General features: G+C 38.5%; 2 protein-coding genes across 2 annotated transcripts; one reads left to right on the forward strand and one right to left on the reverse strand.

Moving 5' to 3' along the window:
- Nucleotides 1–73: 73 nt before the first annotated feature.
- Nucleotides 74–6,175, forward strand: scpep1 (serine carboxypeptidase 1). The gene is made up of 13 exons (XM_056240595.1): nt 74–250; nt 1,216–1,355; nt 1,535–1,624; nt 1,841–1,996; nt 2,072–2,146; nt 2,361–2,433; nt 2,653–2,690; nt 3,174–3,302; nt 3,438–3,531; nt 3,608–3,721; nt 3,809–3,946; nt 5,565–5,728; nt 5,920–6,175. Exons 1-13 carry the CDS (start codon nt 190–192, stop codon nt 5,980–5,982), a joined length of 1,335 nt encoding a protein of 444 aa, XP_056096570.1. The 5' UTR covers nt 74–189; the 3' UTR covers nt 5,983–6,175.
- Nucleotides 6,176–6,227: 52 nt separating this feature from the next.
- engase (endo-beta-N-acetylglucosaminidase) lies at nt 6,228–14,854 on the reverse strand. The gene is made up of 14 exons (XM_056240596.1): nt 14,674–14,854; nt 14,440–14,516; nt 14,152–14,353; nt 13,906–14,054; nt 11,921–12,075; nt 11,678–11,826; nt 11,397–11,568; nt 10,757–10,860; nt 10,471–10,582; nt 9,053–9,237; nt 8,841–8,983; nt 8,637–8,736; nt 8,066–8,177; nt 6,228–7,139 (listed from the first exon to the last, which is right to left on the reverse strand). The coding sequence occupies exons 1-14, from the start codon at nt 14,772–14,774 to the stop codon at nt 6,741–6,743; spliced, it is 2,160 nt and encodes a 719-aa protein (XP_056096571.1). The 5' UTR covers nt 14,775–14,854; the 3' UTR covers nt 6,228–6,740.
- Nucleotides 14,855–18,229: the final 3,375 nt, after the last annotated feature.

Raw genomic sequence — 18,229 nt, forward strand, 5'->3', positions numbered from 1 at the left:
ACCCTCTGCTGTCCTCTACTGGTGTGGAAGAGAATAGTGGCGGTTTATTTATTTCCCTGTTCGTCAGCTGATTGAAGTCATATGATGCGGTTCCGTACATCACATTGCTGCTCACAGGTTTGGGTTTGAGCATTAGCAGCCGGTGGGTCACTGTGGAAGCCTGTTTGAGCGAGGTTGAGATCAATAACAATGGCACTGTCGTGGATTGGCATGCTGGTTGTGCTGCTGTTTTCTCTGAGCTTTCACAAAGGTAACATGTGCTGTATACACTTTTAGGGATAACTTGTATATTTTTAGGCACAGTCACCCTTTTTGGTCTTAGGGGGTGCAATTGCAGCATGAGATGATGAGAATATTAAACTAAAATGTTTTGTAACTTTAGGCACAAAGTGAAAGCGAAAGATGTTGTCCGTTGTTTCAACTGTAACTTAGTTAATCGACCCACGGTTGTGAACCATTTTTAAAATTACACCGAATGTTTTCCCTGAAATTTCGGTTCCCAACTTCCCTTAACCGTTTTCGAACATGCGCCTACAGTTGTGTGCCAGTCAGAACGAATGAGGATGAGTCGGTTCTTTTTATCAAATCAAATACTCTTCAGTTGAGCATTGATATTTGGTTTAATTATTATAATTGTTAGTTACTATATTCATAAAGTCAACTGGAATTAAATCATATTTATGTTTGAACTATTTAAATTTGACATTAAAACGGTTGGAAACAATATCTAAAAGTAAAAATTCCAAACAGGGACCATGCAACTAGTTATAGTTTAATACTGTATGTAAGATGTTTTTCTGTAATTTTTTATATTGTTTGTACAGCTTAGTTCTCAATTTAAAAATAAATAATTAAATTGGAGCTGTTGCTTAATTGAATCTTTTTTTACAGTCTATGATTCAATCCCTTATTGATCGAAATGAAACAAAAACCGTTACCGTTGTGTTATGTTTGTATATTGTATTCAAATTTATATATCATAAACATGTGATCTCTGTATGTTTTGCAAGAAAAAAAAATAATCTTATAGCCTATGTAACCGAAACAGAATCGTTTAAAATAATCGGAATCGTTGAATTATTTACCTATCCTCCCTCTTGTCGCCCATTAAACGTCTCTTAAGAAAATCTCTGCTTCATTTACAATTAGACAGTATGAAACTCCAAGCTCGAATAATAAATAATGTCTTTTGTTGTTCTTATCATCAAAAAACAGGTAGTTGTGTTCCAGTTCAAGCCAAAGAATCATGGGGATATGTGGATGTCCGTGATGGAGCTCATATGTTCTGGTGGTTATACTACGCCAACAGCTCCAGTGCCAGTTATAAAGAACTACCTCTGGTTATGTGGCTTCAGGTTAGTCACTTCTCTGACCAGTGTGATCTGTCATATATCCTCTCCATTTGGAGAATATCTCAGTGGAAGCTTTTTTTCACTCAGAATTCACATAGCTGTTATACCTTCTCCTGTTTATCCACCCTGATTTTAATTTTCTGAAGAACATCTAAGGTCGTTCATGCTCCTGTTTATTTTAGGGAGGTCCTGGGGGATCTAGCTGTGGTTTTGGCAATTTTGAGGAAATTGGACCTCTTGATAGAGACCTGAAGCCGAGAGAAACCTCTTGGGTTGGTAAACTAATATATTGTCTTGACTCTCATATCTGCAATATTGATTAAGATGTTTATTTCAGGAAGTATGGAATATATATTGCATGTTTTGATTCAGTGTTTCTGTATAAATAACTTTAATATAGCATTATGTACAATAAAAAAAAAAAAAACTTATTGTGGAGTCTGTGAATAATTTATTGTTCATCCAAAAATATATGTCTATCTATGCAGGTGCGAGCTGCCAGTGTGCTATTTGTGGATAACCCAGTGGGCACCGGATACAGTTACACAGACACTGAAGATGCCCTCACCAAGGACGTTGCGATGGTAGCATCAGACATGATGGTCCTCCTCAAGAGCTTTTTCTCTCTAAAGACAGAGTTTCAAGTAAGCAAAACAAAATTGACTGAATTTGATATTCTCTTCACATTCGTCATAGTATCTTACTTTTCTCCCCGACAGAGTATTCCCTTCTATATATTTTCGGAGTCTTACGGAGGCAAAATGGCAGCAGCTATTTCCCTGGAGCTCACAAAGGTACTGAAATGTTTGTTCTCACTTCAGGCTTCATGAGAGGCAATTTTGTACAACATTCACAAGACGTCCATAAAACTATTTAAGTCATGTGCTTCGGTGATTTCCTCTAAAAGAGGGAGAGCTTGAGTCAGATTGGTTCCTCAAAAGTAAATCTGGCAACTCTTCAGAATACTTGTTTTAATCTGCACTGAATGGTAATTTCCTCTCTCTTTAGGCAGTTCAAACTGGTTCAGTAAAATGCAACTTTGCTGGGGTGGCTTTAGGAGACTCCTGGATCTCTCCTATAGGTTTGTAAAAAGCTTGTCAAGCTTCAGTCTGGTTGTGTACAGCTATGTCTTTTTATTGATTTAATTTATCACATCTCAGTTTACTAGTCATTATACATGCACAATCATGATTCATCATGATTATATAGTCCTGACTCACATGACTGCATAAACCTGCTGATAAACCCCCCCCCCCCCCCCCCCCAAAAAACCACGTCCGATTGCTTGTTTTTCCTGCAGATTCAGTCATGACATGGGGTCCTTATCTTTACAGCACAGTGAGTAATTCACCATAACTCCTCTGTCTCCTCTTCACAGTGATTAAGCATGATTGCATTAGTATGATCAAAACATACTACTACAGTAATGATCTGACATATGCATACATTACCATTTAAAAGTTCGGAGTTGGTAAGATTAAAAAAAAAATAAAGAAAGAAAAATGTTTCTGAAAAAAGTCTCATGTTCACCAAGGCTCCATTTATTTTATATAAAAAAAACGGTAATATTGTGAAATATTATTGCAATTTAAAGCAACTGTTTTATATTTAAATATATTTTAAAACGTAATTTATTCCTGTGATGTCAAAGCTGAATTTTCAGCATCATTTCTCCAGTCTTCAGTGTCACATGATCCTTCAGAAATCATTCTAATATGATGATTTGGCCAAATGAAATGTTCCCTTGCAGCTATTCATTGTTCATAACTAGCTATTAAAGTTTTTAATGCTTCTGATGTGTGTCTGTGCTGTGGTCTATAGTCTCTGTTGGATGACAATGGGCTGGATGAGGTGACTAAAGCAGCAAAAGCGGTGCAGGACGCAGTAGAACAGGGCCAGTACCGAACAGCCACTGACTTGTGGTCCATCACAGAGAATGTTGTGGAGCAGGCGAGTTGAATGTGCTCTACAGACCTTTCTGTAGCTTAGGAATAGGTTTAGGTAGAGGTTTCATTGTTTAATTAAAGAAATGGGATTAATAAACATCATGTGATTCATTCAGTTCCTCAACCTATTTTGTTACAGAACACAAATGGTGTGAACTTCTACAACATCCTCACTCAAGACTCCGATGAGATGGTGAAGACCAGTTCAAATCAAGCCGTGGATGGATTTCTCTGTGAGACCTTCAACATGCACTGTTGTTCAAAATTTCTGTTTGTTACATAAATGTTTTAGGCATCATTTTTTTACAGCCTTACTGAGGCGGCGCCACATTCGCCCTTTGCACCGTCAGTCCCTCTCTGACTTGATGAACGGGCCAATCAGACAGAAGCTTGGTGTCATACCAAAGAATGTGACATGGGGAGGTATTATTCTTTTTATGGTTTACAGAGGTGTCTGTGTTAATAAAAAAACAACATTATGATTCTCACAAGTGAAACCTGTTTCTTCAGGACAAGCTGATGCCGTGTTTGTCAGCATGGCAGGAGATTTCATGAAGCCTGTGGTGAACATTGTGGATCTGCTTCTGGCTGCAGGTGTCAATGTCACCATCTACAATGGCCAGCTGGATCTCATCGTGGACACAATGGGTGAGGACGTCAACCATTAGTAAACATTTCAGAATGGCAACTCTTGACCAACAGAATTTAGACTAGCGCTTGGACCATTTACACCTGGTAGTTGTGTGCATGTCACCATATATCCTCATAGGGCCATGACACACGAAGCCGATGATCGATGAGCAACTTTCGGGCTAGTTTTAGCGGCATGTTCCACCACGTAGCCTCTAGTCGGGCTAGTGGCAGATCAGCCTTCTGGCCTAGACGCAGCCAACACGAGGCGACTACACAGTCGGCTTTCGTCACCTTGGTGTGTCGCTGTCTTTATTTTTTGTTTGGGACAAATAAAGGCTGTCTACTTGTAACCGATAGTGTGTTGAAAATGATCCACATGACAGGTTAACGATTGTATTTTGTTTAAAGAAAAGCACAAACCAGAACAGAATGGCATAGCATATATTTCATCCCAAACATGGGTCTTAAAGTAACACATTTAAGACCATTACATACTCACCAAACACTCATTTATGTAGTCATTATGTAGCTATCCATGACATCCGAACAGAAGTGGTCAAACACATTGGGTCTCATTCATGAAACATTCGTAAATATACGAGTAAATATGGAAGTGATTTGCGCGTAAAGAGACCTTCCCGAAAACTCTTCTCCTGATTCACAAATACTTCGTAAACGTCAGATGTGATAGTGAAATGTGTGTGTGTTAATGAATTCCAATCAGTCGTAAATGGGATGCGCGTGCACGTTCATTCTCAATTACCATAAATCCCGCCCATTAAATCTGACTGACAACTATATATGGGCATCATATTATGACATGAATGCGAATGAAAAAAAAAAATTCTCAGATGCAGAAATTGAAGTTTGATTATCAGAAGTTCATTCAAAACGCCACTTTTATTTTCAAGCGTATATAGTGGCGTATCGGGTCCTAAAAAAAGGAAGCTTGGCAGCATATTACAGATGCAGTTAATGGAGTTTCATCTGTTAATCGAACATTCCCAGAAGTGAGAAGAAAATGGTTCGACATTAAGCTTGAGAGCAAAAAACTAATTAGTTCACTTCGGAAAAATAGTATTCAAATTGGAGAAGGACCACCATCGCAGATGCTATTACTGGCTCTCATAATAAGAAAAAACGTATGTAATTACTATATATAATATTTTTTCAAAATGCTGTGCAAATATGTACCCGATTAAGGTGAATTAAAATGCAGCCTTATTAATGAGCAAAACGTTCGGGTGTTAAGCGCACTATTTACGCGTGGCTGGGAGCAGGTGTAGATTTCTTGTGTACCAACTAACATTTGGAAAATACGAACATTTTAATGAATCCGAAATTTATGCCAGAACCACTTTACACACGATTTACACAAAAATTCGTTCTGCTCGTGTTTCATGAATGAGACCCAATGCCTTTTAATACCAGGTGCGATTGGTAACATGTCACAGCTGACCACTTGTGCTCAGATCACCCTGTTAGGAAGGGGATGTTAATAGAAGGTGTCTGTAAGCTTTTTGTAATCCATTTTGCCCATAACTTTGATATTTAGGAAGACCATTGCGATTGGCTGTCGTCAGGAAAGCTTTTCTGCACTGCAGCGATAATTAATTTGTTTATTTATGAGCAGGTCAGGAGTTGTGGGTGAAACAGCTGAAATGGGATGGACTCCAATACTTCAACAAGATGAAATGGACGGCACTGGAAGACCCGCAAACTGAGAGCCAGACTGGAGCTTTCTATAAGATATATAAGAACTTTGCCTTTTACTGGATCCTCAAAGCTGGACACATGGTACACATTTTTGCTAAAGTCATTTTAATGTTTATAAAATCATGTAATATTTAATTTAGTCATATTCAGTTAGTTTTAGCTTGGCAATAACAGCAGAAGCTATAGTGGTTTAGTTTTATTTTTCCTGAAAGGAAAATGTATTTCTCATCTTGATGTGTATGTGAACATCTCTATCCATTACATCATCACAGATCCCATCTGACCAGGGACCAATGGCTCTACGGATGTTGAAGATGGTGACTCAGCAGGAGTGATCGATCTCATTCAGATATTAACTGGCTTGTGAACCACTTTTAGACAATCAACAGTTATTTTACCAAAATCTGACACTTTTTTTCCTTTTTTTTTTTACATTTTGTTTGAGATCTTAATGTAATCATTTTACAATGCCCGTCTTGTAAAATTTGTAAATTTGAATGCGTACAAACAATAAAGTCATCATTTTTATACAGTTTGAATTCTGAAATCTACATGTGCTAAGAAAGAACTAACCTTAAAGTTGTTTTTACATTCCCATTTATTTGAAAAACAAATAATAATGTATCTGCAAGTCTTTCAAGAAAAAAGGAAATTGGAATCATCTCCTTGCTTGATTTCACACAAATGCATAAACAAAGGAATTTCATGAAGAGATTCTGGTTAAAATATATCAGTTTAAGAAGCTACTTGATTATTTTCATGAGGCTTGCATGCCACTTATGAATAATAAATGTAAATACATGCACTTCTAGAGCTGTGCAATAGCCAAAAGAACAGAGCACTCTGGTCCTCACACACTAGTGTTTAAAATGTACACCAGTATTTAAAACGGCTTTTACTATAATAAAGGATATAATTGTGCAAATCATATTTTACACATTTTCCTGCTCCTTCAATTAAATATTCAGAATAAATTCAGCACCAACTCATCTCACATTCTTCTGCATATTGAATGGAAGAAAAATGTGTTTATACTATCAAAACAGCATGTCAGCTATACAGTATTAAGGCATTTGGTCAATAGCATTCATGTTTATGGGTTTCCTGAGGAACTGTAGCTGAGTGTGCGTCTGCCCCACCGGTCCTCAGGCACTCTGAATCCCTCTCTGCTCACAGGCTCCACCACCAGCTCTATAAGACCCGGAGCAGCAGGAACCTCCAGCTCCACCACACGGTACAGGGTGGAGTAAGACCTGCCAATCAGAGTCAGGGGTCCAGGGGGAATCCGAGGGTCAGGACCACGGAGACGTCTCCAGTGTATCCGGAAATGGCGGACCTGCTGAGTGGGATATTGCCAGCGTAAGGTTGTGTTCAAAAGTACCTTCGGTGTGTGTCCGGGTCCATTCGAAGCACCCGTCTGCCACACCACATCATTCACGCAGATGCCTTGAACAGACTGCAGGGCCGCATGAAGAGTCTCTGCATCCAAAAGCTGTGCACAAAAATGCAAACAGACAATTTAGCCACTGCCAACATTATTCGTACACTTACACTACTGTTCAGACGTTTGGGGTCAGTAAGATTGAAAGAAAATAATACTTTTATTCAGAGAGACTGCATTAATCAAAAGTTAAGACTTTTATAATGTTACAAAAGAATTCTGAAGGATCATGTGACACTAAAAAAACTGGAGTTTTCAAAATATATTCAAATATAAAAGTTTTTTTCTTTTGTAATAATATTTTACAATATTAGTGTTTTTACTGTATTTTTGATTAAATAAATGCAGCCTTGGTGAGCATAAGAGATTTAATTCGTAAAAATAAAATAAAACATTTAAAAAATCTTACAGAAATTTTGAATGGTAGAGTACAATATATTTAATCAAGATGTCAATCTGTAGGACAACCCATAAGGCAAATATGAAACTTGTGCTGTTAAAGCGATTTCTAAATTCACATTTTATGTATTAATGTGTGTAAATTATTTTGTAGAAAAAGCAAGCATTTCGGACAATATTAGAGAGTTTTTACATTTCCTGATATCAGTTGATACTGTATTTTTACCTGCTGCTAATTTCCCCATATTTTTACATTTAGATTTACATTTGCTCATTTACTAATAACGCTCACTTACTGTAAAGCCAATCTTTAAAAACACTAATAATTTATTAACAGTTAAAAGTCTATTTTTTATACTTTAAAATTTAGTGAAATTCACTTCAAATTCAGCATTTAATACTGATTTAAGCTCAAAGCATTTTGTTTTTAAACTAATTGGATATATAGACTGTATTTTAAAATTATTGAATTTATTGTGAACCACAGACCTTTTTTCACTCATTAAATGAAAACCGCTTTTATAACAACCCATGATGCGTAACATGTTCTGTGCGTGTTTTGTCCATGTGTATCTCACCATAATCTCTCCAATCCTGCAGTTAAAGGAGACGTCTTCATCTCCTTCATCTCGGGAAACACGAATACACACTTCTCGCAATGAGCACCCAATCATTTTCAACAGGAAACATCTATGCATGAAACCACATTGAGTTTTATTAGAAAAAGAGTTTCAGATGTTTGTTATGACCAAAACTTTTTTGACTTTAAAGCAAGGGTCGGCAACCTATGGCGGTAGGCCAGTGAATAATCACCAGATAATCACAATGATGATGATGCGCAAGTACAACATTCACATATACAGTACATACTGTGAGGTTTATTAGGGTTACACTGGAAATCTGTTATTCAAAGATTCTAATTTAGACAAAGTTTTAGGATTTTGAGAAATCTAAAAAAAGTTGAAAAGAAAAATTGCTTCAGAAATATTAAAGATTATGCATTATTTGTATGAGAGATGTATGATGTATTTATTTAATTATATGTATATATAATTGGGGGTTATATCCTGATTAACTGAGACGATAAAAAAAAAAGCCATTTCATGATAAAAAGGTTGCCGACCCCTGCTTTAAACGGTTGACTCTCACTTGGTAATCCAGCCATCCGAAGTCCACCGACCACAATTCTGAACAAACTGCTCCACCAACTGATTATCCTCTGCTAACGCTTCAGGAAAGACACTGCTAGCTGAACACACACCCAATAAAGTAGATTAATATTACACATTCTTATCATGACAGCTTACAGAAACTCTTAGAGATCTGAAGGCGGCGGCCTAAAAGACCACTAACATGCTATTTCCTCCGTCCCATTGAAAGTGCACAGGGGAACATCTATTGTTTTAAGCTCCAAGGACACCTTCACTCCCACAGGTGGCTTGTAGACAAAAGAGACAAACGTCCTGGCGGCCAAGGGAACATGGAGAGAAAATATCCTACAAAGAGGCAAAAAGAAGGTGTTTGATTGAAGTTTTTGTACTCATGAAAAACTAAACCTCCAGTACCTTGCACAGACTTCAGGAAGTCCTGATGGAATCATGCCCTCCACCATCAGAGAGTTGCCTCCAATCCAAGCGTCCTTTGAGCAGCCACGGCTTCTCAGCCAGCCCCCATTCTCCATGTTCTCAGAGAGGTACAGAGGCTGGATCTCCTGAGCATGCAGATTGAACCAGCTTCTCTCCATCTCCACCTACATCATACATCAAATAGTCAGAAATGACTATGGACGTATCGATATTTAAAAAATATCCTATACTATTTTGTCTAAAAATAAATTCAAAATAAAATACTAAAATCGATCATTTAAATGCTACAAGTGAATTTAGGCATCACATGATAAAGTACAGTATATTCATTTTGAGATTTCCTAAAGATTACATTTAACAGTGCTATTAAATTTTTTAGTATTTTAAGGTCTGGTTTCACAGACCACGACGCATGCGCAAGAACTGAGAAGATGAGAGAAGCATGTAAACAGACAGTGTAGCGCTTCCTACATCATCTTCTCAGTTCTCGCGCATGCGTCGTGGCGCTCTCATGAACTCACGTCAGAGGCCCACACGAAAGAAAATGAATAGTCGTTATTTTTCCGCACAAAGGTATTCTCGTCGCTTGATGAACTTAAGGTTGAGCCACTGTAGTCACTTGGACTATTTTAATGTCTTTACTAAGTTTTCTGGGCCGGCAGATGCAATTACCTAGCAGCCTATGAAGGAGTGATCCAGCTCTCAGATTTAATCAAAAATATCTTAATTTGTGTTCTGAAGATGAACAAAAGTCTTACGGGGTTGGAACAACATGAGGGTGAGTAATTACTGACGGTGAACTAACCCTTTAAGCCAGGATTAGACCTTAGTTCAATTAAGACATTTAAGTAGATTTTATAAATGTGCCTTAGAAAAAAATCTTGAGACAAAAACAATGGCACTGACATATTTTCAGATGTCAGTACAAGTTGCTTTCAGTTAAAACAGCTCTCAAACATGCATTTTAGTCTGGGTCTAGGCTTAAGCCTTGTCTGTGAAACCGGGGGGAAAAGATTAACTTTAAGTGATGGTTAGATGATGGCAAAGGCAATCTAAATGTAAAAAAATAGACATGAACAAGTACATTTCCAATATCTACTGACACCAATACATTTAAAAAATCTATAGCCGATATGCTACCAATTATTGTGAGTGTAGCATTCAAGTTTTATGAAGTCTCATCACAGTAAGCCATGACTAGGACTACTTGCTTTTGAGGGTCAAGGCAGCAAAAGGGTCAACAGACATTTTATTTTATTGGGCTCTTACGTTATATGGTTATCTGAGAACGTTTGTGTACTTCATCATAAAAACTTTGCCTTTGACACCAAGAAAAATGCCACCAATGTATCACATAGGTGTAGAAGAGAATCTTAGTGTGATTGTGTGTAGTGTACCTGTCCTCTCCAGTACAGGCTCTTTCCAAAGCCCTGACAAAATGAGGAGATGAAAGGAAGACTGGACGAGAGCCGGTGGATATAAAGGAACTCAGACAGCAAGCTCCAAAACCTTAGAAGTGTGGTCAGATAATACACATCAGTGAAGTTTGTGCGTGCGTGTATGTGTGTGTGTGTGTGTGTGTGTGTGTGTGTGTGTGTGTGTGTGTGTGTGTGTGTGTGTGTACACACATATTCCATCGCAGAACAGCAAGCGCACTGTGATTAGTTCAATAAATGAGCGTACTTGTCCTGGTTTTGCCGAAAATCTGCCTTTTCGTGGAATTCGTAGACCCAACCAGGAGCAAAGATGGCTGTTGAAAGCTCATACTTGCGAATCAGCTCCAGAGCCTAATGAAAAACAAAAGATTGCTTATTTATTCTCTGCGTACCTTTAGCCAAAAACACTGAGAAATTATGGATGTACACTACTGTTCAAAAGTTTGGAGTCAGTAAGAGTCAGTTCTATTGAACTTTGTTTATCAAAGGATCCTGAAAAATGTTCACAAAAATATTAAGCAGCACAACTGTTTTCAACATTGATAATAACAAGAAATGTTTCTTGAGCATCAAATCATCATATTAGACTGATTTCTGAAGGATCATGTGACACTGAAGACTGGAGTAATGATGCTGAAAATTCAGCTTTGCATCACAGGAATAAATTACATTTACAAAAATTACATAAAATAAATAATTAAAAAAACATACTACAATAGATGTTATTTTAAAATTGTAATAATATATCACAATATTCCTGTTTTTACTGTATTTTTGCATTGGTGAGCATATGAGACTTCTTTCGAAAACAAAAAATCTTCGTGACCCCAAACTTCTAAACGGTAGTGTACATTTTTTTTTTTAAATAGTATAAAAACTTCACTAACTTTATTCGTCTCAAATTTCCCTCCTATCACCTTCCCTCTTGCAAACACATCAACGCCAACATAGATGTCAGCAAAGCGGCCTTGAGCGGCAGAGTAGGACTTCATCCTCTCCAGACTCTGCTCTGTCCAGTAGTAGTTAGTGAATATTCCATCACAGGCATCAAAAAACATTCTGATAGGATGACAAAAGGAAGCTGATGGCATAAGTTGTACAAAACCTACCATATAAATCTCACAGACCTGAATCTCCCCCTGCATAAGCCCTCAAGACCATCACTTGCCTGTTGTCATCGTTGAGTTCGTTCTGCCAATTGAGTGTGCCGTTCTTCAGTACGCTGTCATACCAGATCACCACGCTGCCAGGAACGCGCTCATGCATCTGGTCTGTGAGATAGCGCAGAAAGTGACCAGTGTTCTTCACTGCAGTTTCCTGAGGAGTCAGTCAAATTTGAGGTAAAGTTTTAGACATTATGTTAACATAGTGACTGTATAATCCTCCAATCAGATATGCCTTGTTTACTCACACTCAGCACATTTTCTATGTTAATGAGCCAGCCATCGAAGCCGTAGCAGTGGGAAATCTGAACCAACTTATCAGCAGCCGCGCGGTAACTCTCCTCATCTGCAAGGAAGGCCTCACATATCTTGGCTCCATCTGTCCACTCTGTGATGAATGTGCCTTAGAGGGGAATTTCAATACATCCATTGTGATTTTCACTCGTCTATAAAGGTGCTGTGGTTAATGACATTACTGTCATCATTTACTCACTCTCATGTGATTGCAAACTAATAGATTTTCTTCCTTGGAGCACAAAAGCAGACATTTTGTAGAATGTCCAGGCAGCTCTTGTCCCATGCCATTACACTGAGACCACTGCTATCAACCTGCTACTATAAAAGTATAGTCAGAGCGTCTATATGACTTGTGTGCTATATTATGCATATAATAGCTTTTTGAAGCATACTGAAATTTAACTCATTATTCCTCACACAAAGCTGTCATATAATAATAATAATAATTTTATTATAAAGCGCCTTTCCCAAGCTCAAGGTCATATGGCTTTAAAAGACTTTGAATATAGTGCGCAAGTCATATGGACTATGTTTGTGGTGCTGTTTTGTTATTTTAGGGTGCTTGACAGCCACAGGTCACCATCTGCTGTCTATTGTATTTCTGCTAAATTTCTCCTTTTGTGCTACACAGAAAAAAGAATAAACATATGGTTTAGAACAGCGTCAGGTTAAAGGAATAGTTCACTTGAAAATGAAAATTCTGTCATCATTTACTCACCCTCAAGTTAATTCAAACCTGTACTGTATGAATTTCTTTCTTCTGTTGAACACAAAGGAAGATATTTTGAAGAATGTCGGTAACCAGACAGTTGATGTACCCCATTGACTTCCATATAAATGGAAGAAAAAAAAAAACTATGGAAGTCAGTGGGGTACATCAACTGTCTGGTTACCGACATTCTTTAAAATATCTTCCTTTGTGTTCAACAGAAGAAAGAAATTCATACAGCTTTGGAACAACTTGAGGGTGAGTAATGTTGACAAAATTTTCATTTTTTGGTGAAGAGTCAGAAAACATTACATTCAGCTCGCACTTAAGAATTATTTTAAAGTATATTATTTCTGTACTTCTTTTTAAAAGTATGCTAAAGTGTCATTATTTTTCACAAGGATATTCTTTTTACAGCAAGGCTAATTTGTTTGATGGGCCGTTTACACAACACCGTTTTCAACTAAACAGAAAAATTTGTATTCGTTTTGGCTGTTCATTTACACGACAGTGGCATTTTGGGGGCCTGAAAACACAAGCTTAATTGCAAACGTGTTACAAAGTCCAAGTTTTTTAAAACAATACAGCTATTGTCTCTGTCTAAACAACAAAAATGCCAATTTGTGAAAACAGTGAAATCATGCGCATGCGTATTACGTGTTCAGTCTATAAGCTCGTAGTGTTCCTTTACAAATTGACCTCAACAACTACTGGCCTGGCATGAATAATACAGCGTTTTTAGTCGTTTTCACGGATCCATGTAAACAGGGATTTATTTCTTTTAAACAAAAAGGAAAAACATTTCCATTTTTAGTACATCGTTGTCGTGTAAACGTACCCTAAAGGCCCGTTCACACCAACAACGTTAACTATATAGATAACTATAACGATAACTATATTACAGTACACACCAGCGGACGAAACAGTTCGGTTTAATCTAAGTGTGCTTATCTGTCGCTCTAAATGCTCGAGCTCATTATAGCAGGATTGATTCTGATTGGGTGTCAATGTTTTCAATCGTTCATCAGCTGGATAAAATCGTTCTGAAAGTGATTCCAACAATATCGTTTCTCTGTGCCGTTATCGTTATAGCTGTGCTGTGGACTCTGCTATTCTTTAATATTGAGAACGATTTTTAGAACTATATCTTAAAACTATTGAACTATATCGTAAACAGGCCTTAAGACTGTGTTTTGGCCCATAAACTGAACCCACCAAGAGACTCACCAATAGAGAGCACTCCATGCTTATGTGCTGCATTCGTCCAAACAGCAGGAGGAATGGTTGCCATCTGATGACTGAAGTAGTTGAAGATGTCAATATACTCCCAGTGATAGAAGGCATATGGCATCTCCACCTCTGCGCCTTGAATGAACCTCAGCAGAAAGAACAGGACCATGAAGATACTGAAGACTTCATGAAAGCGACATACCGTGTTTGAAAATCAGGCTAATATCAAACTCTGAGTTGTACCTGTCCTCCAGGTAGCCACCCATCATGTCATGGGACACCAATGTACGCCTAGGGCAGCTGTCCAGTGAAGGAAACCTGCTAGCCAGGGGCACAGTGGCCACATTAAATGGACTTGCTTCCTTCCTTGTCCATGATAACAGCTCATCAAGAGACTTCAGACTGCAGCTGATGGGCTCAGTTGTGTCAGGATCATAGTGGATTGCTGTTAGACCAGAGAAAATGAAGGCCCTGTAAGATCAATAATATTCTTGAAAGAATAAAACGCAGTATATAATATGTATTAAATACCTGGCAACGTGGATGGCTCGTCATTTACAACTTCATGAACACTTTGATCGCCTGGTTGATCGTGGCAAGACTCAGAGCTGAATAAACAACCAAAGAGAAGAACATGTCGTTATATGGGATGGTATAACTATGTATAGCTATAACAACTTAAAAGGGAAATAAAATGCTGCTTTGAATAACATGGTCTTCAGATATAATGCAGAAAATGGATCAATCATAACTAGGCTACATTACCCGATCTCCTCCGGTTTAGTAATCTTCCTGCTTGTTGTATCGTCCCTTTTTCGTTTCCGGGGTGTCATTTTATCTTTGTCTTTTGTAGAAACACTTTCCATATACAAAAACGTCAACAGTTAGTTGGTTTACAGATAAAAGTGATTTGAAGTAAGTAATAATACACCTCTCAGTTAGAGAGCAGAAAGAACAGCCTTCTTCCGCCTGAGTTCTGATTGGCTGAATAAGTGCAGTACGTGTAGATCCTGCGTAAAGAGGTTGCTTTAAATCTCCACTAGAGGGCAGCAGACTAGACGTATAAATGACTGGTGCATGAACTGTTTATCAACACATATTTCTCATGTTTATTTTAAGCACTCATAAAAAGCCATAAAGTCCTTTTTAAAAAGTATTGCGAATTTTCCAGCCATCTCACATGCACTGCACATAAAAAAGATAAACAAACCAGCCACTGAAGTGATCATTTGAGACTCGAAAGTACATTTAGTGACAATAAACAAGACGAGAAGTACAACTGTGATTCATGGAAACATTTTAGAATAAATAGCCAATTACCAAAATATTATTCAACCATGTTATGCCGTAAGGCTTCACTGTGTGAGGCCTCCAGTTTCTAGCTAAAATATTAAGTATTCATCTGTATAAATCTGAATTAGAGAGGAATGAAGTTATATTAAAGGCACACTGCGGAACTTTTGGCCACTAGTGGCGCTCGACCTGTAACTTTCACGTCTAGCGTCCCTAGAGGCCACAAGCTCCGCAGCACTGTCGCAAAAGTCAACAAACAGTCAACCGGTCCGCCTATAGACAGTGGGTCAGCTTCCCGTGTCTTTAGATTGTGTGTGCTTGCAGTGTTTGAGGCGGGCAGCCTGGCCGCGCTCGATTCCCTTGTTATAGCAGTCTGCTGAGAGAGAGCGAGCGGGGCGAGCCCCGTGGGGCTTAGTGCTAACATGTCTGTGAGTGAATGTGGGCGCGGGACGGCGGGCACATTTACTGCACTAAAAACACCGTCGGCCTGAGCTGACTGTAACTTATGTGTGTTGGTTTCGTTTTACAGAAACCGTGGGATATGTTGTCTGTAGTGTTTGTGGGCACTGAGTCGTGGGAACGTTCACTACATTTAATGTACATTTGACATGAGTCGATTTTATTTGTTCGAGCTGTGACGGGCTGTGTTTGTGTGTAGAAATGAACAATGGGCTGTGGGCACTTTATTACACTCATAACACCATCGGCTGTGGCCGGAATAGAAAATACTACACTGCTTATATGATTTATCTGGGTCACCTTGGAAACGGCATTTGTGTACAGGCAAGCGTTAGCATCGGTTGGGCACCCCTCCTCCTCCTGTAGCTCACGCCAGCGAGCGAACGCTGGACCAATGGTGATCCTCGTCCTGGCTTTTCATTTGTCACTATGCCTTTTTCTTTTTTTTAGTGTCCTCTGACAAAACCTTTGCCTTCTTCCTTGTAGCTGTTGGTTCGGCCATGACGAAAACATACAGACGGCAATCAAACGCGAGTTGAGCACTCACGTCAGAATCTGAGGAAGTTGTGGGTGGTGGGGGAAGTGACGTATGCCGTAAAGCGGTCGAATTTTGTAGTTCTTTTTGTGCTCGGGTTCCTACCCGAACCCCGAAGTTACATAGTGCTAGGAAAAGCGATACAGACACCTTCAGGCTACGGCAGACGTGTCATTCAACCTATTGTAAGTCGATGTACCATCTCAATGGGTTTTGGTAATATATTATAAAGGTTGAAAAGTTCCACAGTGTGCCTTTAAGAATAATTCACACTTTTTGTCCTTTTTTGTCTTCATTCAGAATGCTACAATACCTCTCATGTCCATTCTCTTTTTGTAGAATAATCTTTCAGAACATTTGTTGGCGGCACAATAATTCTCTTCTGGGGTTTTTTCTCTTTCAGTAGTCAGTGGCCCGCAAGTCTGAATCGAGTGCTTTTAACAGGATACGATAGATGAATGCCATGGAAATCTGGAAGCTTTATTTTTATTAACACAGACTGAAATATGGTAGTAAACATTCGTTTTTTTCCCCCCTGACAGCTCTGGTTTTGGTACAAAAAAGTTTATAAATCCACGTTATAAGACCAATATAATATCACCAATCAAATTTTTTAGCAACACATCAAATGCTTGTGCACTCACATTAAATATTCATCCATCTATTTACTTCTGGCAAGTTAGATACCCCTGTTTCATTCTTTCTGCAAACATTCAAACAGAGAAACTGTCAAGCCAAGGTTAGCTGGGATGTATTGTCATCCCTATCATTTCCTTTCATTCTTTTCCTTTTCCCCTTTGCTTTAGTATATGCTTCCATAATAGGTCATTGCAGGGTTCAGAAAAAAAAACATATAATTTAGACATTTCAATTCAAATTCTGATGAAATAAGCAAAATATGCATTGAACATCATTACTGTGGACGTGTTCGTATTGATGGCCCACATTCTGTTTGGCACTCAGAGAGAGCAATGGGCTTTGTGTTTTTTGTGTTACACCACAGCATGGATCAATCCTCTGATGCCCCCCGGGGTGATTTTAGAGGCCAGTCCCGTTCCCGCTAGAAAGGCTCAGAACAAACTGCCATGTTCTGGCAATGAAAAGGTACAACAGAACTGGCTACAGAGACAATAAATGCTCCTTTCTGACATTAGAAATTAAAGAACAGTACCTAAATGTTTCATTGAGCTAAACCTGATTTTTCAAACAAATAGCAATGCCTTTAGTTCAGCTGTTACTATTCATAAACGAATTTAACTTCTTCAGTTATACAACACAACGACAAACATAAACATAAATTCACAACACAACGAAATGAATCCACAACACAACGGAAAATGTACAACACAACGGAAATAAGCCACAACACAACGAAATAAAGCAGCAACAGCAACACAGCGAAATAAAGCAGCAACAGCAACACAACTTGCTCCCGGCCACTAGAGGGCTCTCGGAGCGCGATAAAGTTAGTTGTCCTTGCCATTGTCGAGTCGACACTGATATCAATACCAAATTAGTTTTAACAGTCCATTGTATATCGACATAAAATATTACTTCAAAATCACCTACATTAATTATTGTTGCGTATTTATTCACGAGAATGCTGACCCCCTTCCACGGCGCATGATCCGGGAACGTCACGCTGTAGGAGCGCGTCAAAGCATTCTAGAGTTTAAATATACAGCTATATGGACTTAGGTGATTTTGAAGTAATAAATGTCGATATACAATGGTTAGCTACATACTGTTAAAACTAATCGTGGTGTTGATACATTTTTAGACTGTTGACTCAGAACAGTGGCATGGAAAACTAACTTTACCGCCCTTCGAGACGAGCCTACGGCTCGGTAGCATTTCCGTTGTGTTGCGCGGCTTTATTTTGTTGTGTTGTGGCTTATTTTTTCTGTTGTGTTGTGTTTTTTTCCCGTTGTGTTGTGGCTTATTTCCGTTGTGTTGTACATGTTCCGTGTGTTGTGGCAATTTCGTTGTGCTGTGAACTTATGTTTGCTTTTTAAATTTCGTTGTGTTGTGCAC

This window comes from Rhinichthys klamathensis, unplaced genomic scaffold, assembly GCF_029890125.1.
Source record: "Rhinichthys klamathensis goyatoka isolate OS25496 unplaced genomic scaffold, OSU_Roscu_1.1 h1tg000605l_1, whole genome shotgun sequence".
In the NCBI taxonomy this organism is placed as follows: Eukaryota; Metazoa; Chordata; class Actinopteri; order Cypriniformes; family Leuciscidae; genus Rhinichthys; species Rhinichthys klamathensis.